The following is a 21,016-nucleotide window of genomic DNA, read 5'->3' on the forward strand; positions in this document are numbered from 1 at the left end:
AATACAGTAAAAGATTAAAGGTAATCACCAAGTAGTAAACTGCAATAATAGAGAAACAGATACTAGAGCTATTAATTACTCATACCACACTAATCCAACAGTAACTGTGAAGAAGATGGTTGAGGTTAGCTATTGAATAAAACAAGATTTGTTTGGTACGTTGGGAACTTAATCAAACTGTTAATCATGAGCTATCTCATACTCACATTTGAGGAGTAACATTATGAATCAATTTTTCAACCTTCAAAACGAAAAAGTTGGCAACCTTAGATAGTTTTTACTGACATAGAATTACTAGTAGTTTTCTGAAATATCATTTAATTTCATTTTCAGGTTATGGGGTTTGCAAGCACAAAAAACACTCCACAATAACCATGTAAACTAAATTCAAATACTTGCATACTGGAGGAGTTGCTAATGACCCATGACATCAAGTAACATACATGATTGACATCACATATTTGTGTAATTGAGAAATCAATCTAACTCAGATTCAAACAAATGAAAAAAGCTTTCACACAGATCACATTACTCAGTACTCATTATCTACTCAGTACTCATTATCTGAACATTCTTTCTACCTCACTAAAGGATAAATGCATGAATCAACTACGAGTACATGTCTCTAAATTACTCAAAAACACAGAGTTTAAGAACTCTGTTTCCTTAAAAGAGGAAAGTGATGAAAACTAACAATACAATATTTGGCTAATAGAGCCAACGCAATAGTATGTATTGCTTAAAATAAGGCACTAATATAAGGTCCTAAGATACTCATATAATCAAATATCACATTAATGAAGTGCCATGAGTTAAAAAGTTTACATTTTGAACCGTTTTGTTGAAGGACTGGTATTTTCAGGGGCAACTAGTCAATCATCCATCATATATGTTGTATCTAGCATATACAAATTATGAGTTCCCTATGAGTGGAGTCGCAGTCGCTGAATGACTTGGGCTTTTCCAAAAGATATGTGAGGTGTTTCCAGGTATATTTTATTGCATTCGTGGACATGATTTTTGAGTGAGAATATGATCTTCAGTTTTCATGTCATGTATCTCTTTATACTTGAATTTTATTTTAGTCGCTGACTTTCTAACTTTTAACAGATATCAGAGGTTGTGAACAACATGAAAGATTTGATCGATTTCTGCCGGGAAAACAAAGTTGGCCCAATTGGTATAGTCATGTTTTTTTTTTCTATTCCTCTTTCCATTTTGTAATTCTCTGATGCTGCTTTGCATGTTAGTTGAGCACAATGTTAGTCATATATTCGTATTCCAACACCATCTTAGACAGATTCTTGAACAAACCATGATATGTTTTTGCCATTGATATCCGCTTGGTATTGCTTGTTGCTTTAATTTACTCATTCCATGAGTTAACTATCTTCTGGTGAGGTAGTTATAGTGTTCAGTACGGGCCTAATTGGCATGCTTCTCGAGTATTATGTTTAGTTAAGTTAATGAGGCTTTGGACATGGTGGATCTGGAGTTGACTGGAATCACCCTGTTGTTGTCTTCATATCTTTCCTGTACAAAGTAATATTGCTCTTGTTTCTTGTATTTGATATATAATGCGGTGAAGTTGGTACTTGGATACTTATTTCTTGTCCTCACTGATTCTTTCTCATTAACTTCCCCCCCCCCCCCCCCCCCCATTCCTTGTTGTGCTAAACTTTTTGTGAGCTCCTGTATGTTTGCTTGTTGCTTGTCTCCGTTGTTGGTTCTATTTCTTTATATTGATTTCTTTGATTGATCTTGTGCTGAAAATTGCAGAGGGCTTGAAGGTTTATCCTCGACATGCAAATGCAACCAAGCTCCAGATGCAAAAGATCCAGGAAATGGAGCAGTTAGCAAGTATTCAAGCCATGCCAACTGACAGGAACACTCTTAGTAATCTAATGGTGTTGCATCCCGGACTAAACAATCAAATGAATAACAAGCAGCACATGGCTAGTTGAGGAGCTTTGAGTGGCTCAACACAAGCAGCTCTAGCGCTGACCAATTACCAGAATCTGCTCAAATGCAAATTCTCTTCAACATGAGGCATCTTCGTCTTTAAATAACTCCAACCAAAGTCCATCATCACCTTTCTAGGGTGCTGCTGCTTTAATACCGGGAGTTCGGGACCAATGCAGAATTTACCCAGCAGTGGCTATTCAAGCCCCATCTATCCTCACATCAGACACCGCAGCTACAGCAGCGGTCACTCAGAGCTTGCTTCAACAAACCAATCCGCAGAACTCCCAAGGCAACTAGGCCTTGCAGCAACAGATGATGATCGAGCAACTGCTGCAGGAGATGTCTAATAATAACAATAGGGGACAACAATCTCTTCCCTGACCAAATTCTAATGGGAGTTTGACAAGGAATGGTTTGAGTTTTTGAGGTAATATTTCAACGGCCGCTAATGCTACTCCAACTGTGTCTGGAAGTTACGGCCCTGCTCCAAGTAGGAATAACAGTTTCAAAGCTGCTGCAAATAGCGACTTTTCGGCAGGTGGTGGTAACATTGCATTCAATCATAGAGCACAAGATTTACCCTCAATCCTTCATTTGCAAGAGTATATGGTTCAAGACATTGCCCGTGAATTCACAGATCGAAAACGGCTTTTTAAGAATGATCTTGATGATAATATTCCTAAGGTGGCTAGGAAAAAACGATCTCTTTAGTACCTGACTAGAATCTTTGATACTTCGGATGGTGTATGTAAAAGGAATCTTTGTGAATGATAGCCTTGTTTTTTATATAGCATATGAAATTAAATATATGCACATGAGCATATCAAATCTAAGTAAATTAACAATAGAAAGGGATGAGAATGATTCCACCAAACCATTGTAGACTGATCTGTTACCGATCAATGGCCCACATATGCAGGCCCATAGGCCCACCGCACACCAAACTTCACCTAATTCCTTGCGTGTGAACGCTCACACTGTTAGCAATCCTACTTCTCGTTAACAATAGCGATGATATTCCAGTTAGTTTCTCACACGTGTCAATTTGTAACAAAAGACATCAACTGGTGCAAGCACTTTCCTTTTGGTCAGGCGCTGTACACATGATTATGGTGATCTACGGAGCACATGATCTTCATTGCTTCTTTGGATTTCTAGTGAAACATGATTGTTTAAAGAGAAAGCGTTTAGGTAATGGCACCACTATTGATTTTCGTTTTGAACATTAGCATCGCTCTGTAAAAAACTTCTTAATATTTCATTTTGTTTTTTATGTTTTGAATTAGCAAGAATAAATCGATAATGTGTAATTTTTTAGAGAATGTAATGGAAACAATTAAAAACAAAGTTTATGTTTATAAAATCATAAGATGAAAATTGTGTATAAAAGTTACGAAATGAAATGAGTTGGTTCGTTGTTTGATCATAGCTTGAATCAAACTACAAATGATTCATGGTGTAACTTGAATACTAATTAACACAATATTTATAAAAAGAAAAAAATACGTCTATAATTACATCACAAACATAAATATAAAAATTTCAAATAAGTTTTGTGGTTGTGTGATACTGCACCACACGAGGTGACGCAACACGCTGCGTTGTATTTGAATGTTGACAATTTTCTGTCACGCTAGATTATGTTACCTCAACTAATACGTATTGTAACCGTCTGTCAATCGCATTAGACACGTGATAGTGTTCGGTTCTAACGTGATGATTTAGAATATTTTTCATTTGATATCCGAGAATTATTTTCCTACCAAAAAAAAGAAAAACAGAAAAATACAAAAACCGATTACATTTGTCATTCGAGACCCACCGCAGTTCTTCTTCTCTTCTCCGTTGTCATCGTCCCTCAAAATCAACGCAACACAAAACAAAAACCCCAAAACCACAAAAAACACCGACGACGAAGACGACCCAGTCTCTCTCTCTTCCACAGTGAACCCATCACACAAAGTCAAACCCATCTTCCTCCGAGCTGCCACGTCACCTCCCACCAGCTCAAATGCACCTATACTCTGCTTTTTGTATCAGAATTTTCCTCTGCGGTTGACCTAAATTATCCTCTTTACCATTTTCGAATTCCTCCATAGAAAACTATTAGAGGAGAAGGGCTACAGAGAGAGAGAGAGGGGCAAAATGGGGAATTCATTTGGGTGCTCTGCCTCCGGCGAGAGGCTGGTATCGGCGGCGAGAGATGGAGATGTGATTGAAGCGAAGATGTTATTGGATTGCAACCCTTGCCTTGCTAAGTACTCAACCTTTGGTGGGCTTAACTCTCCTCTCCATTTCGCCGCCGCTAAAGGCCACAACGAGGTCGTTTTGGGTTTTCTTTTTGTTTTTTCTGGGTTCGCTTCTAATTTGAAATTGATGATTGTTTGGTTTTTCTGATTTGGCTTCTTTTCTGGGTTTGATTTAGATTGTTTCGTTGCTTCTGGAGAATGGAGCTGATGTCAATTCCAGAAATTACTGTGGCCAGGTATGATACTTGGTGCTGTTCTAATTGAATTGTGGGTTTGTTTATTTCAATCTCTGTTTGAGTAAATTCTGGGATATGGGTAGTTAGAAAGATTGGAACTTTGTGTGGTTTGATGCATAAATTGGGACTCTGGAATTGAAAATTGAAGATCATGATGGGATTTGATTAGGTTCCTGTTTAGATTGGTTTCGATGCTTTGTGGGGATAACCGTCTTTTTTTTTTCACCATCGGAACAGAGTTTTGGAAAAGATACAGCTGTGGGATCTTTTGCATTGTGTGCAGCACTATTGTGGTTCTGAGTCTGATTAAGTCATTTGGTTTGTGTGTAGACAGCTTTGATGCAAGCTTGTCGATATGGACATTGGGAAGTTTTGCAAACGCTTCTGCTGTTTAGGTGCAATGTGAGTTCCTTCGGTGGTTGAATTTCTCAATCTTGTTTAGGGAAGTAGTATGTAGTAGTTATGTTTTGATATCTTCAAGTTTTTCTTCTTCTTGGTACTAGGTTACAAGAGCAGACTACCTTACAGGCAGAACAGCTCTTCATTTTGCTGCTGTAAATGGACATGTAAGATGTATAAGACTTGTTGTCGCTGACTTTGTTCCAAGTGTTCCTTATGAAGCTATGAATTCTCAGATAGATAGTGACAGAGGTGACGGTGCAAATGCGACAAGTAAAAATGAGCAAAGGTTTGTGGGTGGCTCTTATTTTTTTTCTTTAGCAGAGTAAATAAAATACATCTAAATTCTTCCTAGATTGTAACACAAATGGAAAAAAGGTAATGAAATGGGAGTACTTTTCAATTTTGATGATTCACAGAGGCTAATTCACCAAATTCTGTCTCAGCATGAAATATTCAATGCAGTAGGTAAGTAGGTTTAAACCAATCTTGGCCCATGCAAATTAGGTATTATCATTGAGATATTTACAGTTTATGTAGCTTTCGGACAAGCCCATTGTCAGTTAGGTTAAGTTTTGGTGACTTTAGGTTCCAAAATCAATTGATATATACATCTCTTTCTTGCTATTTATTCAATCTATTCCAGTGCAGTGCTCTGTCCAAGTTTGTAAATAAGCCAGCAGATTGTGGCATTACCGCTCTTCATATGGCTGCATTGAATGGGTATTTTGATTGCGTACAGCTCCTACTTGATCTTCATGCAAATGTGGCAGCTGTTACATTTCATTATGGAACGTCTATGGATTTAATAGGTCTGGTTGCTGTTTAGTTATTAGTACCTAACCCGATGGAATGTTGCTTTATCATCCTGCTTTGGACTTAAGTGAAAGTTTAATTTTGTAGGAGCCGGAAGTTCTCCATTGCACTACGCTGCTTGTGGGGGTAACTTAAAATGCTGTCAGGCAAGAGATATATATATTTCTTTCATGGCCTTTAGAATAATATTTTCTCTCTCGGATTTAAAACAATGGCTTCCATATTTGTGCAGATCCTCCTTGCAAGAGGTGCTAGCAAGATGACTTTAAATTGCAATGGGTACGAGTCTTCTGGCATTTAAAATTGGTATTCAGTTACTATTGTCATGATTAACATGAGGTATATTCTTTCAGGTGGCTTCCTCTTGATGTTGCCAGAATGTGGGGGCGCCACTGGCTTGAACCGCTGCTAGCACCCAATTCCGACACAATAATACCGGCATTCCCCCTTTCTAATTACCTATCACTGCCTCTCATGAGCATACTGAACGTAGCAAGGTAACTTTTAAATACAGTCCACCTCTTGATGTGAATCGTATCGAAAGTGTGAGTGCCTTATCTTATTGCTGTAGGATATTGTCTGGTCTCTTTCAAATGAATACAAAGTCAAGTATGTTAAGATTAAGTTCATTAAAAGTAAATGAGTACACAAATATAGATTTCAGCATACAATCAGCAAAGGGATCAGCAAATCCTAGGAGAAAAAAGAGGGTTTAATGGTTGGGGTATTGCTGTTGTTTATTATGAAATAATCTTGAAAGAGTTTGAACTTTTTTCTTTGAATCTTCATGAGCGCTCAGTCCTGAATTAATCTACAAGATGACAGCTTTTGGACATTGGTTGTAGGTTGTCAAACCATGCACCCAGTGTTCCATTTCTGACTTTGATAGATGCTTTAAATATAAAATAGTGCTCCTTCTTTTTGAAGAAGTTTATAATTTAGGTTGATGTCTAGTGCTTGGTGTCTAAACTTTCACCATAACGATCACATGCATAGACACTCCACACACACACACAAATTCTTAATTATAGTCACCATATAGACTTAAGTATTGGATCTTACTGCAGAGAGTGTGGATTCAAGTCTGGAACATCCTCAACCGATGAGGCTGATACTTGTGCTGTCTGCCTGGAAAGAGCATGTTTTGTTGCTGCAGAAGGTTTGTCCCATCTATGCCTCTCTTTGTGGTTCTTTACATGTTAATCATTATTTTCCTCGTATCTTTCCACATTACCTTTCGCCACGATCTACGTGAATACTCGGTTCATGCTGTCGTATAGCTGTGTAGTCACTTGCCTAATCATCCTTTAGTGAGGTCCTTAGCAGTTGTATGTGGAAGTACTTCCAATTAGTTCATTAGCCTAGAGAGCAAGTCCTCTGTGGTTACTATGAGAATAAATTCTGATATACAATGCAGCTCTACATTGGAGTTGTTTGTCTATTTCTCTTTAATACTGTCAAAAGATCGAATTGTCTACGGGGGTAAGTTAGTCAACCAACAATTTCTATATATATGCACTTATGCAGACAAGTTGACATCCCAAATTCCAATTTTTAATCTCACGACACATAATGATATAGAACACAGTGATCTCTTTTATGATATTTGAGACGGTCATAGCAGTGATAGCACCTAATTGTTCCATTTATCACCGTTAAAAATATCACTCGAACAAAGTTATTAGATTCTAGTATGTAAGTTATGTCTTTACTAGTTTAACTTGTATTACTTGTGCTTTTAGGATGTAAGCATGAGCTTTGTGTTAGATGCGCACTCTATCTCTGCTCAACAAGCAACATCCCTGCAGAAATGGTAGGCCCACCAGGGTCCATTCCATGCCCTTTTTGTAGGCATGGAATCATCTCGTTTGTAAAGTTGCCTGGTTCCCCAGCAAAGGAAAACAAAATACCCATGTCACTCGGCCTCTGTACCCCATGCATGCTTCATCGTGACCCTCACCGTGAATCCCCAGCTTGTGCTCCAGAGATAAAAAAGAACCGTGTAGCTTCAGTTTCTTCAGAACTACTCTGCCCGGTCACTTGTAGTCCATTTCCTTCCGTTGCCATTCCATTGTGCACTTGCAATGATGGTCCATGCCCACCATTTGAATCCCGGAATGCAGAAACTCAAGATGAATTTCCCGGTTCACAAGCGACGTCAACAGACCAGAGTAAAATGGAAGGGCCAAGACTTGAAAAAACAAGCTGTTCAAACATGTTCTGGAGCAGAAGAAGCTGCAGCAGGGAGCATCAGTGCAATGCTGAGATAAACGCTTGACGAGTTCAGTTGTGATTGCACCAAAACTTCTCATGTGCCAGTAAAAAGGAAATTTTGATTCGCAGCAGTGTTGCCTGTATGTTTGAGATCCTTCTGTTGTATGCAAGCCCGTGTTTGCTTCCGGTGTTTTAGTTCAGGTGGCTGGCATGGTGGAATTTGGGTGTGGGAACTGTCATCACCCTTCCAGTTCCAGATTGCTCGTATGTTATTTAAGAGGGCTGTAAAATTTGGGTGGTGGGATTATACATTGGTTGTAATTGTGTAAAAGAAAGAAAGAAAGAGAATCTCTTTTCACTATATTATTCTTGCTTTCAAATTTCTCAGACTGCCTTTCGTTTTCCCCGGCAAAAAGAATGAATAGACTTCTGTCATGCATTTTCCCAGGATCAAACACCAGAAACTTTATTCATAATGTAAAGCGGCTTTTCTGAGTTTCTCTACATCCTTAGTTTAGTTCAAAAATCAAATGTGTCATATTCATGAGTGGATAACTCGATATTCTAACGGTACATGATGATTAGGAACCACAAACAAATTTTGTTTCTTTGCATGGTTCATGTACAGCATGTCGAAACTTTGCTATAGAACAGTGTTTGAGTGAGCAAAGGTATTTTCAAAGACTCTTTAGCTAAAGAAATTAAAAATGAAGGTGGTCCGAAGAATTCGTTTTATTTGTGCATTCTTAATTTGACGAAATTGAAAAACTAAGAATTCAGATTTTGATTCCAGACTCGTGAACTGGATCTTCTAAACATCCCAAATGAACTTTATGAGCCTCAAAAAACCAAATTAATCTACATTCATGGATTAACATTAACCGTTGAAAATGACTGTAATAAAAAAAATAATAATAAGCTACTTCAAATGACAAATAACCGAACGACACGTAGCTGTGTTACTGCCTAGTAGCAAAGCTTATACATGACTACTTTTACCATGCAAAAAGTTGCAAAACCAATATCTTATTCAACAAGAGCTAAAAGCTCAGAACAAAAAACGAATAAACGATACTGGACAAACGTACACACACTCAAACCCTAGCTGCTAGTAAACACACAAACAGTTACCTACGTAAATGATAGCATTAGTACAGTACATGCCGGAAAGCCCCCCAAACGTAGCCCCCTGAGCTCCTTATGTTATTATCGGAATTGAATTAGTACGTTTTCCCTTATTGATGTGTCTGAGCTAGTCAATTACTCATCTTCTTCTGGCAGCAGTTTCTCTTTGTGCATTGAAGTAGACAGCAGCCACAGGCAGGCCAAGACCATTCTCTTGTGAAAATTGTCTTGTGTTGAAGTTGTCCTGTGACGCCGGAACTCTCACCGTCTGTCTTCCTCTGGCCTGCTTGAACAGCAGAAACACGAAACGGTGAATCCCCAGCACCGGTTTCGGAGTTTCATACTCCACAACTTCTCTTCCTGCTCATGAAATTGATTGCATACAGATTGGTTACTTAAGTTTGAAGGTTACATATGAAAAACCCTAACCGATCGATCTTCGTTACTGTTATAATGTACATAATCTTACCAAAGGAGACATCAGTGGTACCAGGAATATCTGTCACCAACCTGAGATTAGTAAATAAAAATTACTTCAGGACTTTTATCGATTAATGAAAAAGAGAGAGTAATGACTTTGTTGGATGATGAATACAAACCAGTGGAGATGTTCTCTCAAGTATGGATCACTGGGGCTTGGGAAATCAGGATCTGTCATAACCTTCAAGTGTTGATCACCACAATTCAGAAAACCAAATACATAACAAAGTTATTACCCAACAGCTAGATAATGAATATAGATATTAGCTAGACGTACTATTAACTATGAAGTGAAGCTATGATAGAACTTACTAATGTATAAGCAGCCCTCATATCTTCACCTCCGATGTCGACGCGAGGCTTAGCAGTAATGACAGAAGGCATGAGCTCATGGCCATTAGAAACTTGTTTGTTGCTACTGTAAATTACATCCATTTTCACAGTTGGGGTGAACATGTCCACAACCTCTCCTACCACTCTTCCAAGAGTTAGGGTCTCCATCATCCTCGACATCAATGAAGTAGTGGAGTAGTTTCAGAAAGAGATATAAGCAACTAGCAGAAGATGAATGTGTGTTTTGTGTTGGTGTAAATGTGTAATACTAGGTCTGAGAATGTTGACTTATATAGGCACAAGAAAGCTAGCAAATTAAGGACGTACAATACTGTTTAAGAGTCCAAAAGCTTAATTGGCTCTTACAATCTCAAAGAATATTGAGGGTTGTATACTTGGGGCAATGACATGTATGATGAGAATTTGTTGAGCTTGTCCCAATTATCAGATATCCCGGCCAGTCTGAAAAGCACAAAGATTTCTGACCAGCAAAAACAAAAGACAGTATAATGTTTGTCAATTCTTGCAGATATAAGAATCTAATGTCATTGCTTATTGGGTTAATGAGAATGAGGAATATATAGCTTTTTCCTATTTTGATATATATTAAACTATATCTTGAGCAAATGGGAATTCAGCTTTTTAATCTACAGGTGTTTTTTTTTTCTTCTGCATGCCCATGATCAAAGCTCGGAGAATCAACAGAACACTATCTATGTGTGTGTTATACTGAAGAAGTTTTGAGATTTATTGAGACAGCAAGAAGATGGAAATATATTCTTCTGAAAATTGTGCCATACAGCTACAGATAATAAACAGCACCTCTAGAAGAAGAAGAATTTTGAGTAAGTTATGATCAAAAGGATTTGATATACTTCTTGCTTCTTTTGGTAATGAGGAATCATAGAGTTTTTTCAAAAGGTGAAGTACTCAAATTGCTGTTATTCCTTGAGACCCTAGGCTTTTTCGTGTTTTACAAATTATATGCACTTGTCAGTCCTTAATTAGGTATAGGATTAGACTTAAAGTGGTGTTTAAATGCACAACCCCAAACTTCGAAACATGTTTATTGTTTGTTAATTTGAAGGCCAAAAATGTTCATAATCGAATAGAATCTGAGGCAGCCAACCGTATACTCATAAAGATCAGAACTATAGCTATAGCTGCTCCTTAGTTATATATGAACTTATATAGAGGCCATTTTAGAGAGGACCTCCTTACTTTAAGAACTTGAATTTTTTTATTAATTTATGTTAATATATAACCTAATCAATCAACGGTTGAAATCATTGATTAGGTTATATATTAACATAAATTAACCAAATTCATTGATTATTTGATCATTTAAAATTGTGTAAACAAATATAGTCATTTAGATAAAATTAAAGCGAACATTAATTGTGTTAATCAAATGGTTAAACATTTTCTGATTTAGCTAAATTTTTGTAGAATTCATATATGTATATATAATTAGAAAATGAATAGCATTTATAATTAAACTACCTGCTAGAAATATAAATATCCTCACATTTCAAATTTTTAAAAAAATCCTCTATAAATTCTCCCTCTAAACTTATGAAATTATTAAGAGTTAACAATGCCAAGTTTCAAGTTAAAGTTAAAGAACAAAGGAATTTGGAGGAAGCACCCACTTGCATGAAGGAGTAGCTAGAGTGAATGAATGTAAGAACCCCTCCATACTTGACACCTCATTTGATTTGAACTGTCTGCCATTTCCAACATTAATTTGTACTAGTTACTAGAAGCTTTCGATGCCTTGACTGTCACTCATTAATTCACTTCAATTTCCCAATCATCAGCATAAATGGGGCAAGATTTTGTGTCTCTTTTCTTCTAAGTTCGACACGTTGGCGAACCTATTGGTAGATTTCTAGTCCAATCGGCAACGTGTCGTTTGCGTAGACCTTGAGTGAATGAAATGCATGGTACCCAATTAATAGAGAATATAATAGAACTGAAATAGAATGTCATCATCCCATTGCTCCATCTTGTTGTGCTGTGCATTTGTGGTTTAATTTTTTGGGAAATTTATTAAACGTGATTCTGTCAATAGTGAGTTTTGTCGGATTTTCAAACCCTAAACATGGCCTTTCTAACAACCAAGGTTGTGGAGCAAACAATGAATTAATGGTGTTCATGGTGCTTGCAATATATATGTTCGAGGCTGAAAACAATAATTCTATTCAAATTGCAACCTCATTGAAGCAATCATTTTTTATGTCTATAAAGAAGCAAATTGATTTTATAATATTATATAACGATTTCTTATATAGAATGGAGGACTCCACCTTAATGATCTTAGTGCCTTTAACTTCCAACTTAGGTCAAAGGTTGTTTCTCTCGATTCAACTTTCAATAACTTGGTATTTGCTTAAATTTATCCGCACTTAGTGTTGCTTGATCTTGTCCAAATTTGGTGTTGGCTTGATCTTACAGATACTTGGTGCTCGCTGCCAACAACTTGTGTTTGCTTGAACTTGCCTACACTTGGTGTTCGCTTGATCTTGCTTACACTTACCAGAATTGTTGTATTTTATCTAAGCGAGACTAAATATTACCACGCCCATGCAAGCGCGGGCAAACAATGAGCATGGCAGCGTCCATGTTAGTCAGGCCAACGGAGGTCATATCAAGCAAGGGTAATAGAGGGCACGGCATGCAGCACTCATGCAATTGAGGCCAACAGCGGGCATACCCCTGGCTCATGCAAACGAGTGGAGCGATGCCCTTATCTAGTGAGGTTAACGATGCCCATGTCTACGTCTATGCAAATGAGGTTAAAGGCACCAAAAAAATGTTGCATGCTTTTTCAACCCCATGAGAACCAACCTTAAAATTAAAAAATAAAAAAAAAAATTCCTGAGACCTTGATTTTCTACTCAAAATTATGGACTATAACACAAGATTTTTTGGCCAAAAACACATGTTCTTATCTTTTCACCAAAATCTTCTCACCCGTAAATCATAATTTTTAAATAATTCTAGAACTGAGGGAACTAAAAAATCCGACCTATTTTATAATTTTTAAAAGCTGGAAAACCAGAAAAATAAAAAAGAGAATGCAGGTTAAGATTTTTGAATTCCATTAGTTATAGAATTGTTTGAAAATCATAATTTAAGGGTGAGAAGCTTTTGACAGAAGCTCTGCAAGTTTATAATAAGAAGCAATGGGCCAGTAACATTGCTCAGAAACTGGGCCCGAGATTGGTGGAGCAGGGTCGTCACTGGTCCCGTGCTTTTTAATTGTTGGGCTCGTCTTAATGATATTAGTAGTCCGGGCTATCTTTTTTTTTTTTTTTCACATTTACAAAGCCCAATACCCCCATGTCCAGTCCAATCATGTAAAAGAATCTGTCCTAGTGATAAATTCTATTTCATATCTATATAGTATATACGAGTGATGTAAGTTTGTTACATACAAATTAAATCTTACTTTTCTTAAACAACTAAACGTTGGAATCTAGAGGCAATAATCGAAAACAATTTAACTTGACCATCATTTTTCTAAGGTTAAATCAATTAATTATATGTGTCCAAATGATACAAGGGTCATAAAAGAATGCTTATTTCATTTCTCGTAGAACCTCTTACTGTCTTACATACTAGAATGATAACCTAGCAAGGTCTTGTAACTCCTTTATTTCATTACCCATAGAACCTCTTATTCCATTACTCATAGAAGACATTTATTTATTTCTTCATAGTTAGTTATTTCCCTCTTCTTTCCGCAAATGTCTGTTGTAGTTCCAGGGCAACCAAAAGAAGCAGCAATAACCCACTTTGTTTTGAAGAAAGATGTTTTGCATGACTACATTCATAGTTAAATTAAAATCAATGACTAGACTAGTACGTACATACATCTATTCTTAATAAAATTCAACCCTGTAACATAACTTCATGCATTAACTGTAACACTTACAACAACTTTAAAATATTATGTATGTAGATTTTTTAGGTGAGATATATTCTTATTTTTTATAAAAACAGTACTCTAACAAGTTTCTCTTCTCGTTTTGCATTGATTAGTTAATTAGCACCTAAAAAGGCACTCAAATTATATTCTAATGAGTATCTCCTTTGACAAAATTAGAATTTGCAATTTCTAAAAATACTATTGTAGTTATAAAAGTAGGGCAATGAAGAAGGTAGCTAGGAACTCACTTCTCCCTATTATCTATTGCATGAGGAATTTTTTTTTTATATGCTTCATACATTTTACTAAAGATATAAAAGTAATTTTGCCCTTAACGAGTTTTCCTTTCTATTTTCTATTGTTTAATGAATTAGCACCTAAATTTGCAAATAGTATCGTATGGTTGTCCATTTTTTGAACAGAAGTTGATTGTTATTCAATAATCAACAGCTAATTGGACATAGCTTACAAAACTTACATAAGAATTCCGACAAGAAAATCCGGTAAAACCTATCCAAGCTAAAGGAAACTAATTAACATCATTGGGAAGCTCACAATTAAGGAAGCCTATCCAAGAATGACAAGGCTTCGCCTCCTATGGAAAGAAATCATTCAACTAGTCCTCTCTTGCATGCTAATCACGCAATTGTGATACAATGAAGGAACTAGAAACGTCATAGAAGACTCATAGAAACTAAATCACCCTTACACATGCTTAAACCCTAGCTAGAACAATTAAACAATAAGCAGCTCCTTCCCATTCGAGTTAGAGCAGAAATCCATACCTGCATATGGTTGTCCATTTGATCAAAGAAACATGGTTAAATGTTAATGATTGATTTTATCAAGTAAGATATGATTTGATAATGTTGTTCAGATTAATGTTAATGTTAATGTTATGATTTGAATCATTTGATGATTGTTGTTTCTCCTCTTCTAGCCAGCATCTCTTTATGCGGTTTAATGTACGTTAATGGTGTACGTTCTTCCATTCTTGCTTTTGCCAAGCTCTCTATTCTCTTCAATGTTACATGCACATATAAATCACATATAAATGGTAACTTGGTAAGTCATATGCTAGATGAAGAATTTGATCAAAGTTGACCAGGGTTTGAACACATTTTTCTACGTCACTTCAGCGAAATTAAATTTCATCGTGCTTATAAGTGTTCATCTTCATGTCTATAAAATTTGGAGTTTGGATCAGTATATAGAGATTGGTTTACTTGAACCCTTTCAAGACATGATAGAGAATAGATAGATAATTAGGATTATGTTGGTCCAAACATAAGCTTCAATCAATAAGTAATTTCATGAATTTATTGGTCTAAACCCCTTCTCCTTTACGGCTTTACCTTGATGGATCATGTGTACATTTATTTCTATAAGCTAGGGTTCGATAGTATTTGCGATTTAGTTGGATACGTATCTAACATCAAAATATTGTTTGCAATGTACGCTACTTCAGCGCTAAACGAAGCTCTCTATGATCTTTCAATTTACAAAATGAGTGTGTTTGGTTATTCTCCTTGCTATCGGGTCAGCCCTCTCCTTACTAGAAATTAAGAGGAATTGAAGTTTGACATTGTATTGTGCATTATCTTGTTCATAAATGATCATCATCAATGTTCATTATTCAAACTGTGATGAAAACTAAATACTTGTTCACCGAATCCAAAATGTTTTAGCAAGGTCTATTTACATCCATGAGACCATCTATGTAATAACATAGAGACAAGGGAGTGTATTCCATGCACTATCAGTGCATGGGTACTTCCAATATGAATGGATGTAATTTTTTTGATATTAAAATATATAAATGAGTGGATTAGATGAGTAGCTGTTATTTTTTTAGAGATTAAAATAACCGACAGTGCACTGTCGGTGCATACAATTCTCTCCGACCTTTATATAAATAGAGAGTTCCAAATTAAATATACAACTCATTTTGCTGGTTCTGTTTCACCTACCCTAGCACAGATTGTAAGAAGATAAATTCATTTTCTGAATTGTATGATTCAACTTTTGTTGGGTTTATGTCAATTTCTATGAATTTCTTTTGGGTTTTGGATGGAGAACAGAGGCCTTGGGTCTATCTGTGGCTGCTATCTCCATAGCACGTCCCTTATTGGAAAGTTTCTCGAGGTAATTTTCCTCTTTGTTTACCTTCTTAGTTCTTACTTTTAGAGTTGTCAAAGGTTTGCACTTAAACCTCATTCAGGTCTCAATTAGCTTAATGTTCTCACTGTGATCATATCCATAATAATGTAGAGTCCAGCTTAAATTCATATATAGGCCTTGTGGGGCTGTACAACAACAGGTAGCTGCTCCCATATTATAGGACTGTGAAGGTAAAAATCAGATTAATGAGTCTCTTATATGGTGAAAAATATTTAAACCAATATTTTTAAGATGAAATAATGTATGCTCTCCTCAAATGCTGTTCTTTTGTGCATGTGAGTTTAAAATCCTAATTTATGTGACAGTTTACATCATTTAACATTTGTAGCATGATAATGTAGCATGCACGTGCTGAAATGTGCCTCGAGACCTAAAGAACATGTAATCGGGGTCCAATTCTTTATTTTCTAGTCAATTGTACTTGTGGTTCTCAAATCTCAACAACACGAGCAAATCATATCTTTACTTTATAAAGTCAATCATTAAATATTTCCTTTATCAAATGGACCAACCACACGATACTAATTAAGTAATTATAAATTTAGGGGCTAATTCATTAAACAGTGGAAAATAGAAATGAAAGCTTGTTAAGGATATCTCTTTAGTAAATGTAAGAAGCATAAAAAGTATTCCTCATGCAATAGATAATAGGGACTATTATCTTACTTATTCTCAAAAAAAAAGAAAAAAAAAAGGGACTATTATCAAGTGAGTAACCCTACTTTGATAAACTAGAATACTATTAAAAATTGCAAGTTCTATTTTTGTCGAAGGAGATACTCATTACAAAATAATTCAGTGTATTTAGATACTAATTAATTTATCAATGCAAAACAAGTAGAGAAACTCGTTAAGAATATGGTTTCTATAGAAAACAAGAATATATCTCACCTTGAAAATCTATATACCGTTTCAAAATTGTTGTAAGCGTTAAGAGTTAGTGTATCAAAATTAGGTTACATACTTGAATTTTATTAGAAATCTATATATACTAGTATAGCGATTTATTTCGATTTCATTATGAATATAATCATGCAAATCATCTTTTTTCTAAACAAATTGGGTTATCATTGCTTCTTTGGTTGATAAACAAACGTAAAAAAGTTTATTTTCTCCATCGTTTTACAATTTAATTTTTGCCATAGTCCACATTGGTGTACGATTGCTCATCTTGATTGGGGTTGATGCATCTTCGAAATTATATATGTCTTGATATGTCATGTCATACACACCATAGTCACGATGTCATCGACGATGAATCGAACGATCCCAATCATGTATAAAATATATGCAATTCGGTAGACAACCGATGAAATTTGAAGCCATCACAGACATTACAGAGTCCCCCACAAAGAGCGAAACATCACCCAAAGTGTTTATCTCGGCCCACTTATGATTGTCGGCGTCAAATTTGAAAACTTTAAACTTTTTTGTCAAACGTGGCTGATGTCGTCGGCGAAGATAACGCATATACCTATGAACCATCAATAGTTCTTTGTGATTACTTGACTCCACTAGATATGTCTTAAAGAACCCTCCCGGTCGATTAAAACCTTCTGCAACCAGTGTGAAGTTGAATTGACTAGTAGTAATGTCAAACGAAAAAAGTCGGTTCGTAACATCAACGGCATATAATTTATCTTCAATATAAACAACATCTGTAATATTGCAAATATTTGAATCAATATAAGTCCATTTTGTGTCTTTATCGAGTCTAATAAAAGCTAACCGCGTCGAATCCTCGTATGTGACCACAATGATGCAACCATTTGCATTTGATATTGGGTCTGTAGAAATTATAGCCTTGAAGACAAAAAAATCATAGATCTTATCCCATAATACAGTCCTAATTCCTTCATTAATCCCAGGAGGGTTTAGTCGTGGAAGGCTAACCACTGAATTTTTTCTCTCTCCCCTCCCTGTAACTTTTGAGAACGGCTCTATAAGGGTTACTATGAAATTCTCATCGATAGTTATCAACCATCCCATAGAAAACCCACAAAACCTTGTGTTTGGTAATTTCAATTGGAAATCAAGAACCTTCTGATTCCTCATGTCACATAAATTCCATGTCTCTTCTTTGCCCGTATAAGTCAGGAGCATTGGAGGACCAGTTAACCTAGTATGTCTTCTTAAATTATCCTTTGCTACTGAGTTCCACGACATACAAACAGCACTAAACCGCACATAATCTGATGGTAACTGTAATCTTTGTAAAACTAAATCCAATAGGTTCTTAGGCAGTTCTGTCCAATCTGATAATCCCATAATTTGAAACCTAGAAGAAGATTGATCGAATAAGTTTTATCAAGGACGAGCACAACTTTCTTCTCAATCTTGAAGTTTAGGGATAGATGTCAAAGAAATCCTCCCTCCTTCTAGTTATAGATTATAGATAATAGACGAAGTTCCCTAGCCTACTTGGAATCAGATAATAACTATACATAAAATCCTGCATAATAAGGAAATATCCTAATTAATACATATTATATTTGCAACTCATGGACCAAATAGGAAAACTAAATTGTACGTCTCCAATAAGAATTTGGAAACTGATCAATTGAATATTCTTTTTTCCTTTTCTGAACTGAATACCATTGCAGAGGTGATAGTGAAGCAGTGTTTTAATCTTCTTGGTTTTGCTACTCTTCATTGCCCATCTTGGTCTCTTTCATCAACAAGAGCACCACAATGCCCAACTTGATAATTTTGTGCGATGCACAAACTTGAGAAGATACAATATAATCAACTAATCTTGATGAGAAACATTAGGTGAACTCTTATGCGGGCTAACTTTAAATAATACTATTTAGTAGTTTCGATTTTTAAAACAAAACATTAAATTTTAATGAGACTACTAATTAATTACAAGAAAACTTATCAAGGAAAATGTTGATAATATTGACTATTAAAGTGGTGTAATAGCTGCCGGTGAATTGTGAAGGTTCATGGGTTCGATTCTCACTGGCATATGTAAGGGTGGATAGGCTACGGGGTTTTAAAAAAAAAAAAAAAGTGGTGTAATAGCTATTCTCCACAAACCAAGGTGATTATCATTATAGAATCTGCTTATAACTTTCCAATCACATAATAACTTTTTGAAACTATTGTGTGAGAATTTTATTAGTTTCCACACAAGAAGATGATCAGATACATAAGTCAAATACGAAAACCATTCTTAATCACACTCGCATTTGGAATTCCTTCACTCGCTCTGTATTTGACACCAAAACAAGGCTTTCGAGATTAAAATTTGGGTGCAGGGGTTACACAATAATCAATTTTCCTAAACCCTAACCACAACAAGTTGGTAGTGTCTTCCAAAACACAAGAAAAAGAGAAAATTCAAAGCAATCATCAATGAAATATCCATCACCCACCACCCCGAAACAAAAAAAAAGAGAGCAGAGAATCTCTGGTCTTCTTGCATACGTATCACTTTGCTACTGCCAGTACTAACTTCTTCACAGTACTCACCCCAAAAGATGCCCAATCCAAAACGCCATGCCGAACTGTATCATTGCTTATGACGAAGAGCATCAGAAGCACTAGCACTACTCAGAGTGGTAACTTTTGTTTTGGTAAAATCCATTTAGTTACTTTCTCCAAGCAAGGTCACTTCACAAATCTTTCTCAATCCTCCATTTCTGGCATTTCTACTTTCACAGACTCCCAAACGGGGCTCTCTGAAATTTCCCCAAAACTAATAAGCGTGCACGTAATTTTACCCATCACTGTTCCGATTACAATCCCCAAAACCTGTCTTTCAGTTATTAATGCCTTCTATGCTTTCTTAAGCAACCCCAGGTCCCCAGCTGTGAATTTGCAACTATTACTAGGCTTTCAATTTTCATGTATAATATAATCTGTCTTGTGCTAGTGCTACTCAGCATTTATGCAAACAATAATTGAAAAATAAGTTTCAGCATAATTTCATTATGTGGTGGCATCCCGTGTGTTTTGGTCAAACCCCGTACTATTACCAGCTTAAGTCTTATACTTTTTTTGGAGTGTTCAAATTCCGCAGTGAGAGTTTTAGATTAGCCATTGTAGACTCGTAAGTCTAACAAAATTAACTAATTCAATTGATTCTCGATTCAAGAATTTTAATATTTGTGAGCACTATACAACACCCTATATTACAAAGCTTTTAATTTTCATATATATGAAATTATGGATATATAATTATATATGATGTAATCTGCTACTCAGCTTCTCTGCAGCACAAAATAATTGAAAAATAAGTATCACAAGTTTCAAAGAGAAATAATGAACAAGAACATGTGGTGGCTTCTGGGTGTTTTAAATTTTTGGTCCCAAACCCAGAAGGCATTTCTATTCGTAAGTAGGTCTCTGGTTGTTACTTTCTGTAGCAGATCTGCAATGAAGTACACCAATGAAGATGGGATGGGCCACCATTGGAGCTCAGTTGACGGTACAGTGTGGTACTGACATTACTAGTCCAATAATTTTCATGAGGAAAAACTGAAAAAGGGGTTACATGAGGACAAGGGAATAGGTATACCTCTAATGGCTCTAGCTATAAGCTTTAGCAGCTTTCCCTGAGCAAACAACCAAAAAGTTTATTCTTTTTCTTCATTTTTGGGCTAGTAGCCTAGGATGCATCTAAGTGTTTGTTTGTCTCAATATTGCACATAGATTTAAAGTTTTGAAAGGGGAATAAAGGAAGATGATAGAGATGTAAACTTCATGATTATGTATTGCTCATCCATATTATGAAGATTATAAAACAATTTTCGGAAAATTATAGATCTAAGCTTTGCAATGTGTTGCTCCTTCATACTTATAGGAAGACTACAGAAGAGTTGTTAGCAACTACATACATTATGATGTGTTTACTCATGTAATGAAACAAAACGAAGCTTCACACATATAATTCGCGAGTTATTGAAAAATAGTTACACATTTTTATAAACGATGTCTAACTGATAAAGATGTTAGTCTTTTCAACAAAATGCTTTCATGTTGCATTTAGGGAAAATTCGACTTCCTCATCCCGATTTGAGCCCAAGGTATACACTTTAAAAAGCCTTTGAAAACCTTGGTAATGCACATTTGTGACA

General features: G+C 35.9%; 4 protein-coding genes across 5 annotated transcripts; 2 read left to right on the forward strand and 2 right to left on the reverse strand.

Moving 5' to 3' along the window:
• Positions 1-936: 936 nt before the first annotated feature.
• On the forward strand, positions 937-2,068 carry LOC133713989 (probable transcriptional regulator SLK2). Its single transcript, XM_062140007.1, has 3 exons — positions 937-989; positions 1,111-1,180; positions 1,780-2,068. The coding sequence occupies exons 2-3, from the start codon at positions 1,132-1,134 to the stop codon at positions 1,962-1,964; spliced, it is 234 nt and encodes a 77-aa protein (XP_061995991.1). The 5' UTR covers positions 937-989; positions 1,111-1,131; the 3' UTR covers positions 1,965-2,068.
• Positions 2,069-3,791: 1,723 nt separating this feature from the next.
• Positions 3,792-8,240, forward strand: LOC133715244 (E3 ubiquitin-protein ligase XBAT33). Of its 2 annotated transcripts, none has more exons than XM_062141662.1 (10): positions 3,792-4,287; positions 4,391-4,450; positions 4,781-4,852; positions 4,954-5,138; positions 5,501-5,661; positions 5,753-5,811; positions 5,898-5,944; positions 6,019-6,162; positions 6,733-6,824; positions 7,408-8,240. In XM_062141662.1, the coding sequence occupies exons 1-10, from the start codon at positions 4,111-4,113 to the stop codon at positions 7,941-7,943; spliced, it is 1,533 nt and encodes a 510-aa protein (XP_061997646.1). In that variant the 5' UTR covers positions 3,792-4,110; the 3' UTR covers positions 7,944-8,240. The 2 variants fall into 2 exon arrangements, with proteins under 2 accessions (XP_061997646.1, XP_061997647.1); XM_062141663.1 differs by having other exon boundaries at positions 4,217-4,287; positions 4,785-4,852.
• Positions 8,241-8,768: 528 nt separating this feature from the next.
• On the reverse strand, positions 8,769-10,187 carry LOC133717391 (CEN-like protein 1). The gene is made up of 4 exons (XM_062144095.1): positions 9,797-10,187; positions 9,604-9,665; positions 9,474-9,514; positions 8,769-9,364 (listed from the first exon to the last, which is right to left on the reverse strand). The coding sequence occupies exons 1-4, from the start codon at positions 9,995-9,997 to the stop codon at positions 9,144-9,146; spliced, it is 525 nt and encodes a 174-aa protein (XP_062000079.1). The 5' UTR covers positions 9,998-10,187; the 3' UTR covers positions 8,769-9,143.
• Positions 10,188-17,177: 6,990 nt separating this feature from the next.
• On the reverse strand, positions 17,178-18,200 carry LOC133716975 (putative F-box protein At3g25750). The gene has a single exon (XM_062143600.1). The coding sequence runs from the start codon at positions 18,198-18,200 to the stop codon at positions 17,178-17,180; it is 1,023 nt and encodes a 340-aa protein (XP_061999584.1).
• Between the last annotated feature and the right edge of the window lie 2,816 nt (positions 18,201-21,016).

The sequence above is a fragment of the Rosa rugosa genome, chromosome 6 (genome assembly GCF_958449725.1).
Source record: "Rosa rugosa chromosome 6, drRosRugo1.1, whole genome shotgun sequence".
Lineage (NCBI taxonomy): Eukaryota > Viridiplantae > Streptophyta > Magnoliopsida > Rosales > Rosaceae > Rosa > Rosa rugosa.

Excerpts from the sequence above, each read along its gene's own strand:
- LOC133713989 (XM_062140007.1), top strand. The coding sequence starts at position 1,132 with ATGAAAGATTTGATCGATTTCTGCCGGGAAAACAAAGTTGGCCCAATT. Across the intron at positions 1,181-1,779 it reads AAACAAAGTTGGCCCAATTG|AGGGCTTGAAGGTTTATCCT; the intron begins GTATAGTCATGT and ends TGAAAATTGCAG.
- LOC133715244 (XM_062141662.1), top strand. The coding sequence starts at position 4,111 with ATGGGGAATTCATTTGGGTGCTCTGCCTCCGGCGAGAGGCTGGTATCG. Across the intron at positions 4,288-4,390 it reads CCGCTAAAGGCCACAACGAG|ATTGTTTCGTTGCTTCTGGA; the intron begins GTCGTTTTGGGT and ends GGTTTGATTTAG. Across the intron at positions 5,139-5,500 it reads ACAAGTAAAAATGAGCAAAG|TGCTCTGTCCAAGTTTGTAA; the intron begins GTTTGTGGGTGG and ends ATTCCAGTGCAG.
- LOC133717391 (XM_062144095.1), bottom strand. The coding sequence starts at position 9,997 with ATGTCGAGGATGATGGAGACCCTAACTCTTGGAAGAGTGGTAGGAGAG. Across the intron at positions 9,515-9,603 it reads TTGAGAGAACATCTCCACTG|GTTGGTGACAGATATTCCTG; the intron begins GTTTGTATTCAT and ends TACTAATCTCAG. Across the intron at positions 9,365-9,473 it reads TACCACTGATGTCTCCTTTG|GAAGAGAAGTTGTGGAGTAT; the intron begins GTAAGATTATGT and ends TTTCATGAGCAG.
- LOC133716975 (XM_062143600.1), bottom strand. The coding sequence starts at position 18,200 with ATGGGATTATCAGATTGGACAGAACTGCCTAAGAACCTATTGGATTTA.